Here is a 20,973-nt window from a genome sequence, read left to right as displayed (position 1 = left end):
TTGAATTGAAAAAGCTTCCTGGATGGGAAGAGAAATGTTTTCAAACTTGAAAACCAAGTCCAGTGCATTGTTTTTTTTTACTTTTTTGGAATGACTATCACTTGGATGACTGAGAGTCTTCACCTGATATATTTGTTTTAGAGTTAAAAGTGTGTTTCTGCTGGACCATATGAAGGTGTACTTCTGGAAGTTCCTAGATGTGCAGATGCCTTTGGTGCCTAGTCCCAAGCCTAACCTCAATAACTTCTACCTTGCATGCGTTAGATGTCTGTCTGTTGCTACACACGATTCAAATAATCACATGACCCCCTTAGCAGCTTTCAAGTGCTGTAGAAGTCTGTTAATCATTGATTTATATAAGTCAGATGCGTGGTAGTGAGAATAAATCTAAAACATGAAGAGCAGTGGTACTTTAGGACCAAGATTGAAAACCACAGCTGCTCCTCATTTTCTTCTTCAAATTATTACAAAGATTACTGAGCTTCTGGCCTCTTCGTAATTGATTGATTGACTTTATTGATCCAGTTATCCAACTGAAGGCAATGTTGATGTTGCCATCTTCCTCATCCGCCATTGAATCAGTGGTAAATCCTTTCCTTGTCCAGAGCACAGTGATTGTCAATGCATCAAGGATTGTGACGTATTTATGATGAAGAAAGGGGTTGAAGAGTGTGAATCTTGAAATTGCTCATTTCTCTTTACAAAGAGAAACATTTTAAATTTAGCTAAAAAAATACATTCAACTTACAAAGTTAAATGTTTCAGTTTTGTTTAATTTCTGCACTATTATTGTTTTATATCATTAACTCTCAAAGGAATTCTTAAAAGCACAGCTTACCTAGAAACTGTGCACATAATGCACGACAGATTGTCTTATTTCTAAATAGGTATTTTTAAACTAGAGATGTGTATTGATATCGCCTCTCAATATTTTTACTTTTCACAGGATGAGTGGACATGATCTTTTAGTAAAGCAATCTGTGACTCTAGAAGACAACAGGAATCCAAGAGAATTAAGTCTGAGCACCTTAGGAGCAGGATTATTCTTCTTCCTCACTTCTTCATCGCTCATATCCTTCAAAATGAGGCTAAAAGAAGACCTGAACCCAGTGTTGCTGTTCCTCTTCCACCTCATAGTGTGGGTCTACAGCACAGTCACGTTCCTGCCTTCCTACCTCCTCAGCTGGGTTTCAAGAGGCAGCAAGGATTTTTATGGATCAGAGGAGGAACGAGCCCAGAGACCTAAGGCTTCTTCGGTTCTAGGACACCCAGAGGGACCCTACAGAGCAGTCAGCACCATCAAAACACTCCTGTCATCGCTTCACCCTGGAGTGGATACGCTAGATAAGATGTTTGAGTATGCAGCCATGAGGTTCCCTCACAGAGACTGTCTTGGAACAAGGGAAGTAGTCACAGAGGAAGATGAGCGACAGAGCAACGGGAAGATGTTCAAGAAGGTATTCTGGAGGTGGTTGTTGAAGGAATCTTATCGAATGCCCATGACCAAAATCAAATAAATTATAAAAGAATACCAATAGAGTATATCTTGATAAGCTACTTGTAGTTCATCATTATCTGGGTCCTGGTCATGGGGACAGCAGTCTCAGCAGAGGCACCCAGACTTCCCTTTCCACAGACATCTCTCCAGCTATGCTGGGGGAAGCCTGAGACGTTTCCAGGCCAGCCAAGAGACATAGTCCCAGAAGCATGTCCTGTCCATCCCCTGGTCCTCTTACCAGTGGGACCTGAAACATGTTTCGAGGTGATGTCAAGGAGTCCTCCGAGCCTCTCTCACGAATGGACCAGTTCCTTACCCTCTCTCTAAGTTAGAGCCCAGCATCCCTGTGGAGAAAGCTAATTTCGTTGGCTTGTATCTGGGATCTCATACTTTCAGTCATGATTCAGGTTTAATGACCATAGGTGAGGGTCTGAACATACACCAACTGGTTAATTAAGAACTTTGCCTTTACACTCAAATCTCTCTTCACCTCAACAGAACAATAAAGCATCTGCATTATAACAAAAGGAGCAATTCAATTCAGTTCACAACACAAGTTATCTCAAGGCACTTTGCAGTTCAACCAGATCATACAGTCAAATTGATTCAAAGTTGTCTATCTACGGAAAACCAGTCGATTGCATTGACTCAAATGCAATCTCTCACACTAAGCATGCTTGTAGCGACAGTGGAGAGGAAAAACTCCCTTTGAACAGGAAGAAACCTCCAGCAGAACCAGGCTCAGTGTGAGCGGCCATCTGCTGAGGCCCACTGGGGTTCAAGGAGACAGAAGCAGACATAGAAAAAGAAGCATAGATACAAAAGGCAACTGTCAACCAGCTCCACAGGCGGCCCTGTCCAGGAAACACACAGCCAGGCAGACGAGCTCCGAGCCAGCTCCCATGTCAGAGGATGAAGAGAGCACATCCAGTTAGTCACAGTCAGAGAAACAGGACTACACTGGAAAACAGGGCAAGCTCCAACATCTAGAAACAAAGGTGTTGATGGCAGCAGCACAGCTAATATTTCTCTCCAGGATGGAGTCACAGCCAAACAGGAACAGACCAGATGAAGCTACTATGAGAAAAAGCAGACAGAGCAGAAGGTTAGAGATTGAACTAACAGATTCTGCAGAGTGGGAGAATAGAGATAGAATGAAGCAGAATGATGAAAAAGGGGTCCCTATGTCCTCCAGCAGTCTAAGCCTATAGCAGCAGAACTATAGAAATAGCTCAGGATAACCTGAGCCACTCTAACTAGAAGCTTTATACCTGAAATTTCTCTCCAGGATTGAGTCACAGCCAAACAGGAACAGATACTTGAAATTAATCCCATGCTGTCTAATAATTCTACCGATTGGGAGCATATATATAGTAAAGACAATTGGTCCTAGCACTGATCCCTTTGGTACTCCACAGGTAACCTTTGAGCATGAGGAAGATTTAATTTTAATGTGAACAAACTAACATCGATCAGATAAGATTTAAACCAGTCTAGAGCTGTTCCTTTAATTCCTACAAAATATTCAAGTCTTTCTAAAAGAATATTATGATCAACTGGATCAAATGCAGCACTGAGATCCAACAGGACGAGCACAAATCCATTATCTGAGGCCATGAGAATATCATTAGTGACTTATACCAGAGCTGTTTCAGTGCTATGATGAGCTCTAAAGCCAGACTGAAACTTTTCAAAAAAATTGGTCACACACTTGCTTGGCAACTACTTTCTCAAGAATTTTAGATCAGAAAGGAAAATTGGATATAGGTCTATAATTGACCAAGTCATCTGGGTCAAGAGACGGTTTCTTAAGCAGAGGTTTAATTCCAGCAACCTTAAAAGCCTTTGGTACATATCCCTGTAACAGAGATAGATTAATCACATCTAAAATGGAGGAGGAGATCAAAGGGAATACCTCCTTAAATAACCTGGTTGGAACTGGATCTAACATCCAAGTTGAAGGCTTAGATGAAGACAATAATTTTGCAAATTCAGAAAGTTCAACTGGATCAAAGCAGTCTAAACCCGGTTCAGATTCCATGACTACCTCAGGTACAATCGCGGATAGAGGAGTGCTTATGATCTTATTTTTAATAAGATCAATCTTATTTATAAAGAATCCCATAAAATCATTGCTGCTAAGGAATGATTTTATCAAAAACTAATCAAAAACTAAAATTGGACGCTGTATTTTACTTTAACAATCACACTTTTTAATCACACTTAAGTTTACAATTTGTGTTTAAGGAGCCCCCGCTGCATTTTGGAACTCTAGAGACTTGATTACATAGTGAGCTAAAAGGCTAATACTCCCTTAACCTAAAAAATCTCTCATGCATTTGTTTCCCAGATCTATTTAAATGCTTACAGTCTTTGCAACTGTTATATGACGTTTGGTTCTCATTGTTACTTAAACTGAAAATCCAATTTTAATACAAAATAGGGATGACACCTTCAATGTTTTTGTGTGCAGTGGAGGGAGCACAGATTAGAAAATGCAAACTATGAAACTCAGTAATTAATCCCTGAATGCCAACACTAATCCCTGCAGCCTTATGGTTTAAATCCATTAAATACTCCTCGTACAAATGCTTATTGATGCAAGACTGAATTCCTTGGCCATTTGTTTTGCAGACATTGCATGAATGACACAAGCGTAAAGCCTTTCTAATGAGGAAACATTCTGTCTGCAGGTGCATTTTTCAACCAATAGGAATCTGTATAACCTCATTAATGCAAGAGTTGGAAGCTCTGGTCTGTGTTAGAAGCACAGTGTGGGTGTTTAAATGTTAAGTATTCAGATGAAAAATATGCTCCAGTGTATATTGAGTTGTGTTATAAATGGCCAAGAATCTAAAGCAGGGGTGTCAAACTCATTTTCAATGAGGGCCGCATCAGCGTAATTGCTGTTCTTAAAGGGCCAGATGTAACTTATAAATGTAACTAAATGTAATTGAATGTAATGTAAAATAAATGTAACGACTCCTTAATGTTAAATAACTCATTATTTATTATAACTCATTCAAGTGACAATTACAGTTGCATAGAAAACAAATGCTTGCTTGTTGCTCTAACACACGTGTCACACAGCCGCTTCCTACCCAGTCCTCCTCATCGGTCTCTCCCCCTCCGCCCGAATCACTATCATCGATATTTTGAAGCGTTTCTAAAGCCTGTTTCGCTGTTAGGTTTCTTCTGAATGCCACTTTTTCCATATTAGCCAAAAAGTTCTAGGTAGAATGTTGGTTGCTAGGCAACGAAATTTACAATGCAACTAATTGAGCCGTCAAAATGGCGGTTGTGGGGGATCGAGGTAGAATTAACCATATTTATTTTTTACGTTTTAATTGTATTAAAAAAAAAGTGAAAATGAATGAAATATAGAAACTGGAAAAGTCAGTTAACATGAGCAACATAAATTTAATTTTAAATATAGTTCTTTCCCTTTAAAATCTCAGAACCATCAAAATGACGGCTGTGGGAGTTCTAGCGGGCCACATAAAAGGACATGGACATCTGGCCCGCGGGCCTTGAGTTTGACACATGTGATCTAAAGGTTTTGTAATTAAGGAATTACTTTTTCCAAGTTAACTTGATGAAGTCTTCTATAATGACACTGAATCTCTTCAATATCTCTATCAGATCTCTGATATCAGATGGAGCTTGGCCATTTAAGGCTTTATATGTGAGAAGGAGGATTGTAAATTCTATTCTGGATTTAACAAGAAGCCAATGAAGAGAAGCCAGGATAGGAGAGATGTGATCTCTCTTTTTCATTTTCATCAGAACTCTGGCTGCAGCATTTTGGATCAGCTGAAGGCTTTTTACTATGGTTTGATTTAGACTTAGACAAACGTTATTGTCATTTTGTATACACATACTCTATACAAAATGACAATGAAATTTCAGGTTGGGGGGCTAGCGGGTAAGTTACCACGATGCAGAAGAGTGCATTCTCAACCTCCTGTTTGAGACTCTTACACTGACTGGCTTGGGAGCAAACAGAGGCTGGAACGTAAAGGCGGTTAGGGGAACCCCCTCTGGGATCTGGGGCCTTCGTCAGGCCTCTTTGAATGGCCCTCTCCAAATCCCAGGTTAGTGCTGCAACGACACAGGAGGGAGGAAGGACGGGCTCTGGGGATTTGGGGAGGTCGTCGTGAATGAATTTCCTAGAGGGGGCATCTGGCTTGACATTATGTAAACTGACAGTAAGTAATGTTTAAGTTGAACCTTGAAAAGAACAGAGTCTAGCGGGTTTGGCAAGAGTTTAATATCTTGGTAGTTTGGAGATAGGAAAGGTTCTTGTGGCCAGTCCAAACAACAACTGGAAGTTCTGTACCCTCGAGCCAATTCCTCCATTCTTCTAGGGCTAGTTTGATGGCTAAGAGTTCTCTATCTCCTATATCGTAATTTCTTCCAGAAGGAGAGAATCTTTTTGAAAAGAAAGCACAAGGATGGAGTTTATTGTCTAATTACGACCCTTCAGAGAGAATGGCTCCTACCCATATGTCTGAAGCATCAACCTTGAGGATAAACTGGGCAGAAGGGTCAGGATGAATCAGAATTCAGGTTTGTGAGAACTGGGCCTTGAGTTCTGTAAAGGCCTTCTGGGCTTTAGGGGTCCAGAGAAAGGGCCTCTTACTTGAAGTGAGGGCAGTGATACTGAAGATGCGAATGAACATCCTGTTGAAATCTGAAAAGCCTAGGAACCTCTGGAGCTGTTTTCTGAAGTCTGGAGTGGGCCAATCCCACTCTAAACATTGTTTTGATCTTAGCAGGGTCCATCTTACATGTGTCTTGTGTTCCTCCTTGTCCTTGGATAAGACCAGAATGTCATCAATATAAACAAAAACAAAAATGTTAAAAAAAGTTCCTCAGGACATCATTAATGAGTGCCTGGAAAACTGCAGGCGCATTAGAGCGGCCGAAAGGCATGAACAGGTATTCGAAGTGTCCAATGTGAGTTTTAAAGGCTGTTTTCCTCTCAGATTCTAACCAAATGGTAAGCGAATCAAAGGTCCAATTTAGTGAAAACAGTGGGTTTACATACAGACTCGAAGGCTGAAGAAATGAGAGGCAGAAGTATTTATTTTTCACCATGAGCTGGTTGAGTTCCCGATAATCAATGCAGGGACAAACCGTCTTGTCCTTCTTTTGCACGAAAAAGAAAGCTGCACCAATAGGCGATGTAGTAGATCGAAATTTACCAGCCTACAGGGAGCCGTTAGTGTATTTCTCCATGGCTAGTCATTCAGGTTGGGATCTGAATGGAAAATAGTGAAATGATGCCGGGCAGCCAGCTTCCTGGGTGCTCAGTAGAGACTGACACGGGAGTGGATTTTCACTCCTGTCCTGTCCCACTCCCACAGAAAAAAATGGTGTCCCGTCCCGATCCCGGGCCAGAGTAGAAATCTAAATTCTGTCCCGTCCCACTCCTGGTGAATTACTCCCGCTCCCATTCAGAATGACTCCCGCTCCTGCACCAGTCCCATTCTTGTTGTTTTTGAGCGCGGGTGAAAAACTCAAAGCGGAAGTTACTATTGGTTTGCTCCCGCTCCCGTCTGCTCCCGTTAATGTTTAATCCTGTACCGTCCCAATCCCGTGATCGTTACTAATACTGACTCCCATCCCATGGGAATCCCACGGGAATCCCGTGACCCGTGGGATTCCCGAAAAAATGTCAGTCTCTAGTGCTCAGCATGTTTCAGCACCTATTAAACCTATTAAATAGTTTCATACTATTAAACCTGCTGCGCAGTTCTGGTTTCTTCTGACATAAGCCTGTTTTGTGGTTGATAGGATCCAGAAGACTAAGAATTTACACAATACTTAATATTATCCTGGTGCTTTTAAATTCAATGTTAAAACATTTCTTAATTTCCTCAGACCCTCTTAGAGGGGTTTAATACTTCTCTCTTTTTTTTACCTCTGATATGTTTTCATGTTTGAAGGTTAGTTTGGAATCAGCTGCCTGGTTGACAACTCGCCATAAATTTAGCAAAATTCTGAAGTCAGGTCATAAAAGCAAGCAAAGCTGACAGAGGCCCTGGAAATTTCTCCTGCATGTAAAAGCAGCATTTCATATATTTGCTAAAGAATTAAATTCTTTGTTCCTCATCTCCATCTGCAGGTTGTCCTTGGAAAGTACCACTGGCTGTCCTATAAGGAGGCCCTGACAGCAGCCATTCAGCTGGGTAGAGGTTTGGCATCTTTGGGTCAACAGCCAAAAACCAACATCGCCATCTTCTGTGAGACCCGAGCAGAGTGGTTGATCGCTGCTCAGGCCTGCTTTGCATATAACTTCCCATGTAAGTGAATGTCCTCTAAAGCTGGAGAGTCTCAGTAAAACCATTTTATTTCTCAGCTTTAGGGATAGTTTGTTCCAGTGCAGCACTTATATGTGGCCTGAGACAGAAACAGAGAGAGACAGAAAAGAATATCCGATTTTTCTTGACTGTATGATCGGGTTGAACTGTAAAGTGCCTTGATATTACTTGTGTTGTGTGAATTGGCGCTATATAAATAAACTGAATTGAATTAAATTTTCCTTGGTTGCTATTTTTCTTCCATATAGCACTTCTTCAAAATAAATTTTCAAACATGGGGAGTCTCATTAGTGCTTTTGAAGAACATTGTTATCTGATCTGTTCTGCGTTCTGTAACCTTAGCACAAACCTAATTTTATTTCATGTACATGCAAGCGCCGTGTTGGTTTCTTACTGCTGCAATAGGTCCTTTAACAATTAGAGGGAGCTAGTGAGTAAGAACCCAGCGAACATAGAACAGATCAGGTTTCAATGCAGAGTTTTTATTTTCCTTAGATAATTTCTTTAAAAAAAAAATGTTTTCTTTAAAAAAATAAAAGCTCAGTGAAACTGAGCCAGGGACAGAGATGCTTTGGGTCCAGGATAATTGTGTCCTTAATTCCACATTAAAAGACCAGTAAAAGGCGGAAATTACGGCACCAGAATCCACAGAAAAAAAAAGTCACTTCCTTTGCTCCCCCTTGCAGTCTCGCCATTTGCTCCCTCGCACTGTGTCACACTGTGTTGTATGTGTCGCAGTGGTTGCAGGACAGCCTGCCCTCGGCAGGTCTTTAAAACAGCTTATAGGCTGCCCTCAGCAGGTCTGTAAAACAGCTGGCAGACTGCCCTCGGCAGGTCTTTAACACTAGATGTCCCAGAGATTTTCAGTTTTCCTGCAAGCCCCCCTCCCCTCTGCAAGTTTGTGTATTCACTCTGCCTTGCTAACTGTCCCTATTGTAATGCAAATAACCTGTGATATGACCAGCCCTTCTACATTAAGACTGGATAAAGGCTGAAACAAACTGGCATCAAGACCAAGTTCCAAGCACTTTTCAGTACCTGCCCCTGCAACATCATACCTTTTTGCAGGAATATATTTATATGTCATATCTAAATTTTTATTTAGGCAAACCTATTGAACAACCAGATATCATAGTGGTCCTAGTTCCTGAGCTGAGAACAAGTCATAACCATGATTTTCCAACAAGGCAAGGCAGAGCCTATTTCTATTGTCCATTCACCAACAGACTCATTTATATTGCAAAGCTCACTATATGAAAGAAAGAATAATTGTATTTTGTCTTGTCTCGCCTTTTTATGTCATTCAAAATTTAATCTTAGAGAATGACAAACAGTATGCCTTTAGTATTGGAGTAACATATATGTCACAAAAGGAACAGCCCTAGTCTCTTCATCTCACAATGCTGTCTCATGTGTTCTTCCTTTATTGCCTTTTCTTGCATACAAATGTTACGAAGTTCATTTGCAAGTAGCAGAATTAACTTTGGTGGACTCTCTTTGGTCCCTGTGCATGGCTTGTACAACACATGCTCGTCTGTTGCAGCCAAGCTTGTACGCCAAGCCAAGCCAAGCTTGAAATCTCAATAATTCTGAGTCGATCTGCTGGGCCTATTTATTCTGGGAGCTAGACTTCCCACCCACAACCTTTACATTTCCACCTGCCGCCAGATTGGAATTTGAGCTGGAAACGGGTTTCCAGCACAAAACCGGCTTTCCGCTGGAAATCGTGAGCGGATGATGTTTGCTTGTTTGCCCTCTAGTAAATATGGCAGATGGTCATTGTTGTATAAATATTCTTGTCAGCTGATGGAAATATTTTCATTGTACAGATCAGTTGGGGGGACTGGAGCCCAATTCCCACCCCAAACAGCTCAATTTTGAAAAACAACAGACAGAAGGTATAGCCTCAGAAAGTTTTTTTTTTTTTTTTTCAGATAAAGAAAAACAGTCTACATATGGATAAAGCACTAAATATAATGTGGAAAAATGTAAAATGCAATTGTCCCATCTAGCAGTTTCCTAATTCCCATGGTGAGCCTTTCCTACATTTGCCACAGGTAAATTTGCCGCAGTGGACACAACGTTCAGTACTTCTGTTGTTATTGCAGAGTATGCGCACCTGGCATTGAGTCTTTTTTCTGCTGGGAAACTCTCATCTCACGACGTAGCTGTTTTTGCTCTTCCTCTTGTGTCTTTTCCTGCAGGAGCCTGTTTTTGAGTTCCTCTGAAAGCTCCAGCATGAACAGTCGACGACTTTCTTTGGATCCTGTACACGCTGTGTACAAAACATGTGCATTTGTGGCGGCCATGTCAAGCAGGTTATAAAACACAGCCATAGGCCACCTCCGTGTTCCTGCACGCACAGAGTAGTTGCGCAGTTTCTGGTCCATAATATCAACACCACATTTGAGATGGTTGTAATCAACCACAGTGTTTGGTTTTTGTTTTTGAATGTCCACAATTTCCACTCTGTGATGCATGGTACTCAGAAGAAAGACAGATTTCTTTTTTTTTGTCGCATACACCATCAGCAAGGCACTTCCAGATTTGAGGACCTGCGTGGAGTGCAACTGGCGCCCCGAGGTTTCCTTTGCAGTTGCTGGTAGCTCCCGACGGATTTTGTTGATGGTGCCAAGCAGAGTTGTATTTCGCTGAAGGAGCCTGTTAGCCAAAGACAGAGAGGTGAAGAAATTGTCCATAGCTACAGTCCTTCCCTTGTCCAAAAATGGTTCCATCAATTTCAGAACAACGTTCTCTGACAACCTCTCTCCTTTTGGACGAGTGGGATCCTTTCCCAAGTAAGGGATGGCATTACACATGTATTTTGTGTCCAGATCTGCTGCAATCCAAAACTTGATTCCAAACTTGTCAGGCTTGGATGCAATGTACTGCAAAAAGGGGCACCGAACCTTGGACGGAAACAGCTGCTCATCCACAGTAACATGCTGCCCTGGACTGTAGGACGACACACAGTTCTGAACAAACCGCATCCAGATGTCAGAAATTGCTGCAAATTTGTCATTGTGTATGCGTTCCTTGCGGGTGTCCTTGTTGCCAAAACGAAGGTACCGTCTTATTCCAAAAAAACGGTTACGAGGCATTATGGGTTTGATATCTGCGTTTCCGAATTTATTGGCCCACATGTGTCGCATGGGACCAATGTAACCCATGGCAGCCCTTCTAAAAAGGATTGCGAGGAAAGCCATCAGCTCGTAGACACTCATCTGCCAGCTGGGATTTGTTCTGCGGGCCTCGTGGACTGTGCAGTCTCTGATGGTCAGCAACATGTTCATATCCAACAAACACAGGAAGCTGCGAAGGCGGCTTGTGATTTTGCGCTTCGCAGAATCTGTTGGCCCTCTGGATCCATTGAAGGCAGTCTGTGGGGTTTCAGGAACAGAAAAGTCTTCAACTTTCCAGTGGGACCAAACAGTGCCATCTTTCGCCTTCTCTGTGGATCCAGGCATTGTGCCAACATCAGCAGTTTTTTGTTTTTTGCAAGGAGGGGAGTTGCCGCGCACTGTGTCTTCCTCTTCATCTGATGTAGCCTCAGTGTTTGAACTGTCCCGCTCAGTCATATAATTGACCACTCGGCCCCTGGTGCGTCTTTGGAGGGGAGGATTTGCTGGTGCAAAAGCAGTCGCATTCTCATATGAATCATCCTCTTCACTTGAAGAATCGGTTGCGCCGTTTTCATTCTGAAATGCTAAGTCTCCAACAGATCCACCATCAGATTCGTAGTCTGGCATGCTCTGAAGCATGGCTAAAGCCTCTTGAGCGTTCATCCTTCTTGGTCGCCTTGGTTGTGCCATGGTGAATTCCGGGTGAATTCTGAGTCTGTGTGCTGTGCCTGCTCTATTTATCCCCACAGAAATTCTGTAAATTACTCAACTCCTTGAAAAAGCTCATTTAAAACACAAAGAGAGGCAACTTTAACAAATAAACCCCAGCACACCAGCTGAAGTCACCAAACCACATTCCTACATTTGCATTTGATTTGAAAATGGAGCACCAGAGGAGAGCCGTTAACACCTTTGGGCGGATACTTGATACAAACTAGGTGCAGACTAAAGTCTGCACTTTGGGACTTCTAGTGTTAAAACAGCTTATAGGCTGCCCTCGGCAGGTCTGTAAAACAGCTGACAGCCTGCCCTCGGCAGGTCTGTAAAACAGCTGATAGGCTGCCCTCGGCAGGTCTGTAAAACAGCTGGCAGCCTGCCCTCGGCAGGTCTGTAAAACAGCTGATAGGCTGCCCTCGGCAAGTCTGTAAAACAGCTGATAGCCTGCCCTCGGCAGGTCTTTAAAACAGCTGGCAGCCTGCCCTCGGCAGGTCTGTAAACAGCTGATAGTCTGCCCTCGGCAGGTCTGTAAAACAGCTGACAGGCTGCCCTCGGCAGGTCTGTAAAAAAGCTGACAGCCTGCCCTTGGCAGGTCTTTAAAACAGCTGGCAGACTGCCCTCGGCAGGTCTGTAAAACAGCTGGCAGCCTGCCCTCGGCAGGTCTGATAAAACAGCTGACAGGCTGCCCTCGGCAGGTCTGTAAAACAGCTTATAGGCTGCCCTCGGCAGGTCTGTAAAACAGCTGGCAGGCTGCCCTCGGCAGGTCTGTAAAAAAGCTGACAGCCTGCCCTCGGCAGGTCTGATAAAACAGCTGACAGGCTGCCCTCGGCAGGTCTGTAAAACAGCTTATAGGCTGCCCTCGGCAGGTCTGTAAAACAGCTGGCAGGCTGCCCTCGGCAGGTCTGTAAAAAAGCTGACAGCCTGCCCTTGGCAGGTCTTTAAAACAGCTGGCAGACTGCCCTCGGCAGGTCTGTAAAAAAGCTGACAGCCTGCCCTTGGCAGGTCTTTAAAACAGCTGGCAGACTGCCCTCGGCAGGTCTGTAAAACAGCTGGCAGCCTGCCCTCGGCAGGTCTGATAAAACAGCTGACAGGCTGCCCTCGGCAGGTCTGTAAAACAGCTTATAGGCTGCCCTCGGCAGGTCTGTAAAACAGCTGGCAGGCTGCCCTCGGCAGGTCTGTAAAACAGCTTATAGGCTGCCCTCGGCAGGTCTTTAAAACAGTTGACAGCCTGCCCTCGGCAGGTCTGTAAAACAGCTGGCAGACTGCCCTCGGCAGGTCTTTAAAACAGCTTATAGGCTGCCCTCGGCAGGTCTGTAAAACAGCTGACAGCCTGCCCTCGGCAGGTCTGTAAAACAGCTGATAGGCTGCCCTCGGCAGGTCTGTAAAACAGCTGGCAGCCTGCCCTCGGCAGGTCTTTAAAACAGCTGGCAGCCTGCCCTCGGCAGGTCTGTAAACAGCTGATAGTCTGCCCTCGGCAGGTCTGTAAAACAGCTGACAGGCTGCCCTCGGCAGGTCTGTAAAACAGCTGACAGCCTGCCCTTGGCAGGTCTTTAAAACAGCTGGCAGACTGCCCTCGGCAGGTCTGTAAAACAGCTGGCAGCCTGCCCTCGGCAGGTCTGATAAAACAGCTGACAGGCTGCCCTCGGCAGGTCTGTAAAACAGCTTATAGGCTGCCCTCGGCAGGTCTGTAAAACAGCTGGCAGGCTGCCCTCGGCAGGTCTGTAAAACAGCTAATAGGCTGCCCTCGGCAGGTCTTTAAAACAGTTGACAGCCTGCCCTCGGCAGGTCTGTAAAACAGCTGACAGCCTGCCCTCGGCAGGTCTGTAAATCAGCTGGCAGCCTGCCCTCGGCAGGTCTTTAAAACAGCTGGCAGCCTGCCCTCGGCAGGTCTGTAAAACAGCTGACAGCCTGCCCTCGGCAGGTCTTTAAAACAGCTGGCAGCCTGCCCTCGGCAGGTCTTTAAAACAGTTGACAGCCTGCCCTCGGCAGGTCTGTAAAACAGCTGGCAGCCTGCCCTCGGCAGGTCTTTAAAACAGCTGGCAGCCTGCCCTCGGCAGGTCTGTAAAACAGCTGACAGCCTGCCCTCGGCAGGTCTGTAAACAGCTGATAGTCTGCCCTCGGCAGGTCTGTAAAACAGCTGACAGGCTGCCCTCGGCAGGTCTGTAAAACAGCTGACAGCCTGCCCTTGGCAGGTCTTTAAAACAGCTGGCAGACTGCCCTCGGCAGGTCTGTAAAACAGCTGGCAGCCTGCCCTCGGCAGGTCTGATAAAACAGCTGAAAGGCTGCCCTCGGCAAGTCTGTAAAACAGCTTATAGGCTGCCCTCGGCAGGTCTGTAAAACAGCTTATAGGCTGCCCTCGGCAGGTCTGTAAAACAGCTGACAGGCTGCCCTCGGCAAGTCTGTAAAACAGCTTATAGGCTGCCCTCGGCAGGTCTGTAAAACAGCTGACAGGCTGCCCTCGGCAGGTCTGTAAAACAGCTTATAGGCTGCCCTCGGCAGGTCTTTAAAACAGTTGACAGCCTGCCCTCGGCAGGTCTGTAAAACAGCTGACAGCCTGCCCTCGGCAGGTCTTTAAAACAGCTTATAGGCTGCCCTCGGCAGGTCTTTAAAACAGTTGACAGCCTGCCCTCGGCAGGTCTGTAAAACAGCTGACAGCCTGCCCTCGGCAGGTCTTTAAAACAGCTTGCAGCCTGCCCTCGGCAGGTCTGTAAATCAGCTGACAGCCTGCCCTCGGCAGGTCTGTAAAACAGCTGATAGGCTGCCCTCGGCAGGTCTGTAAAACAGCTGGCAGCCTGCCCTCGGCAGGTCTGTAAAACAGCTGACAGCCTGCCCTCGGCAGGTCTGTAAAACAGCTGGCAGCCTGCCCTCGGCAGGTCTGTAAAACAGCTGGCAGCCTGCCCTCGGCAGGTCTGTAAAACAGCTGGCAGCCTGCCCTCGGCAGGTCTGTAAAACAGCTGGCAGCCTGCCCTCGGCAGGTCTGTAAAACAGCTGGCAGCCTGCCCTCGGCAGGTCTGTAAAACAACTGACAGCCTGCCCTCGGCAGGTCTGTAAAACAGCTGACAGCCTGCCCTCGGCAGGTCTGTAAAACAGCTGACAGCCTGCCCTCGGCAGGTCTGTAAAACAGCTGACAGCCTGCCCTCGGCAGGTCTGTAAAACAGCTGGCAGCCTGCCCTCGGGAGGTCTGTAAAACAGCTGGCAGCCTGCCCTCGGCAGGTCTGTAAAACAGCTGGCAGCCTGCCCTCGGCAGGTCTGTAAAACAGCTGACAGCCTGCCCTCGGAAGGTCTGTAAAACAGCTGGCAGCCTGCCCTCGGCAGGTCTGTAAAACAGCTGACAGCCTGCCCTCGGCAGGTCTGTAAAACAGCTGGCAGCCTGCCCTCGGCAGGTCTGTAAAACAGCTGACAGCCTGCCCTCGGCAGGTCTGTAAAACAGCTGGCAGCCTACCCTCGGCAGGTCTTTAAAACAGCTGGCAGCCTGCCCTCGGCAGGTCTGTAAATCAGCTGACAGCCTGCCCTCGGCAGGTCTGTAAAACAACTGACAGCCTGCCCTCGGCAGGTCTGTAAAACAGCTGGCAGCCTGCCCTCGGCAGGTCTGTAAAACAGCTGACAGCCTGCCCTCGGCAGGTCTGTAAAACAGCTGGCAGCCTGCCCTCGGCAGGTCTTTAAAACAGCTGGCAGCCTGCCCTCGGCAGGTCTGTAAATCAGCTGACAGCCTGCCCTCGGCAGGTCTGTAAAACAGCTGATAGGCTGCCCTCGGAAGGTCTGTAAAACAGTCCCAGGCACACCCACAACTCTGCAGTGCCATCATCAATTTAATTGCCTTAAAGTCCACAGAGGATTAAATAGATACAACAGCATACATTACTTTACAGCCATGCATTAATTCTATTCAGTTCATTTCTATAGCTCCAATTCACATCATGTCATCTCTAGTCACTTTATAGATCAAGATCAACCAGATCATCCTGTCAGATTGGTTCAGAGTAGTAACGAAAACCAGCTGACTGCATCGACTCATTGACTTTTCAGCAATCCCTGACACTAAGCATGCCTGCAGTGGTCTGTTGGTGTACATCTAAAATAAGCTGTAAATAGAAAAATAAAAATGTCACACTTAATTTTTTGTTGTTGTTATGTGAGCTGGTTTGTTATGTCAGGTAATGTGAGGTTACACCATTTCTGTCATGTTGGGGTCCTAACCCACATGCAGAAACACTCTCAGGAGACAGGGAAAAAGTTAAAAGATTTATTGACAAAGTTTACAGTGAAATGTGAACGGCGTCTTGGCTCATCAGGCTGGTCACGGGAAGGAAGCAACTAGAGGAGGACAGGTCGGTTAGAGTGGATCCAGGAAACTTGCAGTTTGAACGGCGGTTTGAGTTAATACCTGCTCAGAGGGTATTCTGACCAGCAGGGGGGGAACCTTGAGGGTCCAGAGGCTGATTGGCAGGCTGAGGGCAGAGGCAGAGACGGAGGCTAAGGCGGAGGGCAGACAGGCAGGTTCCAGGCAGCTATAGTTCTCTCCAGGATTTCACTGATAACCAGATAGTCAGGACCTGAGAGGCAGAAGAACACAGGGTCAGACAGGTTTTCAAAAAATTCAGAGAAACAGATCAGAGTTAGCTGGCTCAGGTTTGCTGGTACCATTACTGGCAAACACTCTGGCAGGGAAGTGTCAGCCTCCTCCTCCTTAAGAAGGCCTCATGATGAGCAGATGGGAAACAGGTGTGCAGAAGTCAGCTCATGCTCTCAGGAGGAAGATCTCAGGCGCCCTCTGGTGGAGAAAGGTAGACAAGCCTCCAGATCCCAATAATTTCTAAAATAAAATGCTTTTTAGCTGCTTTCCCCTGGTGGAAGCCCGCCCTGATTTATTTTTTAAAGGTATTTAATTTATAAATTTTTTTAAAAGACCCGCCCTCTCCACTTAAACAGAATGCACATGCACAACCCTGTACCCTTTACCTCCCGCACGCTCTGTTTAGAAGTTGCTGTTCTCATAGAAGCTTACTATTTCTGAATGTCCCTCTTAACCCCTAAATCCCTCCATCACTATATAGACCGGGGACTAGATAGTGAACTTCATGGTGAACTCAGCTAACTGACCATTCAGACAGATGATCACTACTTTTTGCTCCTCGTTGGTCCACTGCGAGGTGCCTGCGCCATTTTTGTTAGCAGCAGCTGTTGGGTAGCGACTGAAATATCTGCCTCCTCTGAGGCATTTCTTTTCTTCTTATACACTTCGTTGACCTTTTTTCCTTTCTGACCCTCGGCCATTTTCAAAGAACCGCGGTGAGAAAGGTGAGCTTTAATGACTGAAACCGTTGCTCACCACGGATATATGCCTGAAGGTCTGCATGGGCAGCATGTAGGATGGCCTTAAATAAACATATGACCAGAATGATTGACCGTTAGGAGGAACACTTATTTAGATGATCCATCTGGAAATAAATGATTGTCCTCTATACCTTTAATATATTCCTTACTATAGAATACAATGGGTTTTAGTTTATATGTCCAGTTTAAGTGTCAAAAACACTTCATTGAATTGTTTTGATTGTGTACTAAGTGATGTTTATTTTATCAATGTGATCTGGTTAACCTCCATTTAACTGTCATTCTCCTTTTAAAAAATGGTGAGTATGAGTCCAGAAAGTAAAACACCCAGCTCTTTTAAAAAACACTCACTGTGACGGTGGAAAAAGCCAGAGGCAGTTTGTAACGCTTGGTGTAGAGAGGAGCTAAGGTTTGGAAAAAGCAACAATGGGGAGGAAACAAGACAAGGCAAGCTAGGGGTAATGGCGTCAGAAGAGGGGTCAGAGAGTCGATATGAGCATCTGATATTGACAGAGCCTCTGAGGAGTCAGCCAAGGCCCCCGGTGTGTGTGTGGCCTTCTTTCTACTACATTGTGGGGACCTCGGTCAGGTCCCTTTAGGGGAGATTGCTGTTTTATGGTTAGGTGTTAGGTTAGTTTGGGTTGGGGTGAGGAATGAGCCTGTAATGGTTAGGGTTAAGTCCATCTGGAACAGAGGAACCCTGCATGCAGTTACCTTATGGAGTGAAGTCCAGAGCAGCTTTCTCTGATTTCTCTTTAATTAAGACGATTTTTCTCGAGTGTTCTCTGGTTGTTAGCATCCGTGTTCATCTGAGGCCCATCTGACTGTTAAACTCTCAGGGCGTGAGGTGTTACGGCCTTTGCTCAGACACACAGGCAAACATAGACGCAGACACAGGCCTAGTTAGAGCACAGGAAGCTAGAATGTGAAGTCCCCCAAACTGCTGCCTGTGTCCGAGCAGGAACCTCTTCTGTTCCTTTCTTCTCTTTCACGTTTCTCCCTGTTCTTTCTTTATGTCAGCATAATCCTACATCTTCCTACCTTTTACTTCTACTACTATGAAATGGAAATAAAAAAAACACTTCAAAAAACATCAATGATGTACAGACAAAAATAAACCATCCTTTCAAACATGGAAGAAAAAATTATAACAGTACAAAAAACATGAGAAGAAGAGCAAAGTCTCAACATGTGCTAAAAACCAAGGAGTAGAAATGTGTGTTAAAGCGAGTTTAAGACGTGGAATTTAAAAGCTGGAGTTTGGGAGGATTAATTTTTACTCCGAAAAATTTCAAGACATTTTCTAAAACACCAGGAAACCTTTTACAATGAAAGGATGAACTCTAACCGGAGAACAAGGCTACATTGTCGACTTTAAAGAAGATTTGACATATTTGCACTTTTTTTTAGTGGTTTTTCAGTTAATAGTTTTTTCAGTTAATAACAGAATTAAATTTAAACTATATTTGCAAAAAGTTTAGACAAACAGACAGCACATGTTGCTGAGATTTGTTATGTGTGCAGATACATTTGGATGTTAAAGTGATTTAGGCCTGCTTGCTGTTGGTCTAGTTAAAGTAATTTCTGTTTCAGTGGTGACCCTGTACTCCACCCTGGGGGGTCCAGCCATTGCTCATGGACTGAATGAGGCTCAGGTCACCCATATTATCACCAGCAAAGAACTCCTGGAGAACAGACTGAAGGTGATGACGTCGTCTGAATAAGGGAGGACTTTGACATGATGGCGGATTTAGAGGAGTAATGACACCTAGTGGTTAGGCAAGACTATTGCATGTTATGTCTATTTGTATTTGCAGAACTTTTTAAGACAGTAATCAGGTTTGGCTTTTTAAATTTTCAACTTTTAGATGCTTATAAAAACAGTAAAGAGTGAGAATATTAAATACATAAATAAACCTAGTTCATTTTTTCTCTGTCTAAATGTTTACAGCCTTATACACAAGTTGCTCCTTTTAAGTCATGAAAGTTTTGTTGTTCCATTTACATTTAAATGTTATTTCTTTATTTATGCATAACAGGCTATCTTGCCTGAGGTTCCAAGATTGCAGAATATCATCGTGGTGGACAACACACCGACCACATGGCCCGACTATCCTCGGGGCATCAGCATCTGCAATATGGCCACTGTTCAAAAGCTAGGAGCCCAACCGGAGTATGGTACGTAATCTGATCATCTGATGTTTCCTTAATGACATAAGAAAATTCCACTTTCAATTCTATTCAGTTTATTTCTATAGCTTCTATTCACATCATGTCATCTGAGGTCACTTTATAGAGACGATTCAACCAGATCATCCAGTCAGATTGATTCAAAGTTTTCTATCTAAGGAAAACCAGCTGATTGACTCATTAATACTTCAGCAATCCCTCACACTAAGCATGCTTGTAGCGACAGTGGAGAGGAAAAACTCCCTTTGAACAGGAAGAAACCTCCAGCAGAACCAGGCTCAGTGTGAGCGGCCATCTGCTGAGGCCCACTGGGGTTCAAGGAGACAGAAGCAGACATAGAAAAAGAAGCATAGATACAAAAGGCAACTGTCAACCAGCTCCACAGGTGGCCCCGTCCAGGAAACACACAGCCAGGCAGACGAGCTCCGAGCCAGCTCCCATGTCAGAGGATGAAGAGAGCACATCCAGTTAGTCACAGTCAGAGAAACAGGACTACACTGGAAAACAGGCCAAGCTCCAACATCTAGAAACAAAGGTGTTGATGGCAGCAGCACAGCTGATATTTCTCTCCAGGATGGAGTCACAGCCAAACAGGAACAGACCAGATGAAGCTACGATGAGAAAAAGCAGAGAGAGCAGAACTAACTAGAAGCTTTATCAAAAAGGAAAGTTTTAAGCCTAGCCTTAAAAGTAGACAGGGTGTCTGTCTCACGGACTAAAACTGGTAGTTGGTTCCACAGGAGAGGAGCCTGAGAACTAAAAGATCTCCCATTCTACTTTTAGAAATTCTAGGAACCAGTACAAATTTTCCTTTTTTTTTCATCTGAGGAACATTGCAAAAATTAGCAATCTCCTGTCCAGGGGTGATGCTGAGAAACTAGTCCGTGCATTTGTTACTTCAAGGCTGGACTATTGTAATTCTTTACTATCAGGAAGTCCACAAACTGTAGTTAAAAGCCTTCAGCTGATCCAAAATGCTGCAGCCAGAGTTCTAATGAAAATGAAAAAGAGAGATCATATCTCTCCTATCCTGGCTTCTCTTCATTGGCTTCCTGTTAAATCCAGAATAGAATTTAAAATCCTCCTTCTCACATATAAAGCCTTAAATGGCCAAGCTCCATCTGATATCAGAGATCTGATTGTTCCTGATGTTCCTAACAGAGCACTTCGCTCTCAGTCTGCAGGTTTACTAGTGGTTCCTAGAATTTCTAAAAGTAGAATGGCCTGGTCAGGGTTATACATTGAGATTACTTGTTGTCAGCTGACACTACAGCAATAAATAATTGAATTGTTTTTCATTTTCATCATAACTCTTGATGAGTATTTTTGATCAGCTAGAGGCTTTTTACCTAAATAAAGTCCTAAACAATAGGTGGCAGTTTCATTGCCGTTTCCTTTCCAATCTAAAACTTTTATCAAACATAATCCCTCTGATCCATTTTGTTTGGGTTACATTTTCTGATGATTTACTGAATCTGCCGCTAATTAAAAAAGTAAACGTCATGGGGTTTCTGATGGGTATCAGGGTGCGGATGAATTGCTATGAAAGGTCATGTGAATGAGGAAGTTCTGACATCTGTGTCAGATTAGGTTCGATAGCAAACATTCTGTTCTAGTGGACGGATGTGAAAGAGCCATTGCTTCCCCATCCTTCCCCTCACTCTGCTCGCCTTTTATAGAAGCCCTTTGAGCCAGCTGACCCACAGCATGACCAGCTGCTAATGTCATGCACGGATAAAGAGAGAAAGAGGTAGGATTAGGAAGGGAGTTTGGAGCGCTGGGATCT

At 44.5% G+C, this 20,973-nt stretch overlaps 1 protein-coding gene across 2 annotated transcripts in view; it reads left to right on the top strand.

Annotated features, from left to right (window-relative positions):
- Positions 1–20,973, top strand: part of acsl3a (acyl-CoA synthetase long chain family member 3a) — a 73,293-nt gene that overhangs the window by 12,747 nt on the left and 39,573 nt on the right. For both annotated transcript variants that reach the window (XM_038273126.1, XM_038273125.1), the window contains exons 2-5: positions 947–1,457; positions 7,629–7,806; positions 18,591–18,700; positions 19,037–19,175. In XM_038273126.1, coding sequence (XP_038129054.1) covers positions 948–1,457; positions 7,629–7,806; positions 18,591–18,700; positions 19,037–19,175 — 937 coding nt within the window. In that variant the 5' untranslated portion in view covers position 947. The remainder of the gene's footprint in view (positions 1–946; positions 1,458–7,628; positions 7,807–18,590; positions 18,701–19,036; positions 19,176–20,973) is intronic.

This window comes from Cyprinodon tularosa, unplaced genomic scaffold, assembly GCF_016077235.1.
Source record: "Cyprinodon tularosa strain WSP-4 unplaced genomic scaffold, ASM1607723v1 ctg859, whole genome shotgun sequence".
In the NCBI taxonomy this organism is placed as follows: Eukaryota; Metazoa; Chordata; class Actinopteri; order Cyprinodontiformes; family Cyprinodontidae; genus Cyprinodon; species Cyprinodon tularosa.
The sequence above is the reverse complement of the archived record's forward strand: the minus strand, read 5'-3'. Positions and strand labels throughout refer to the sequence as shown.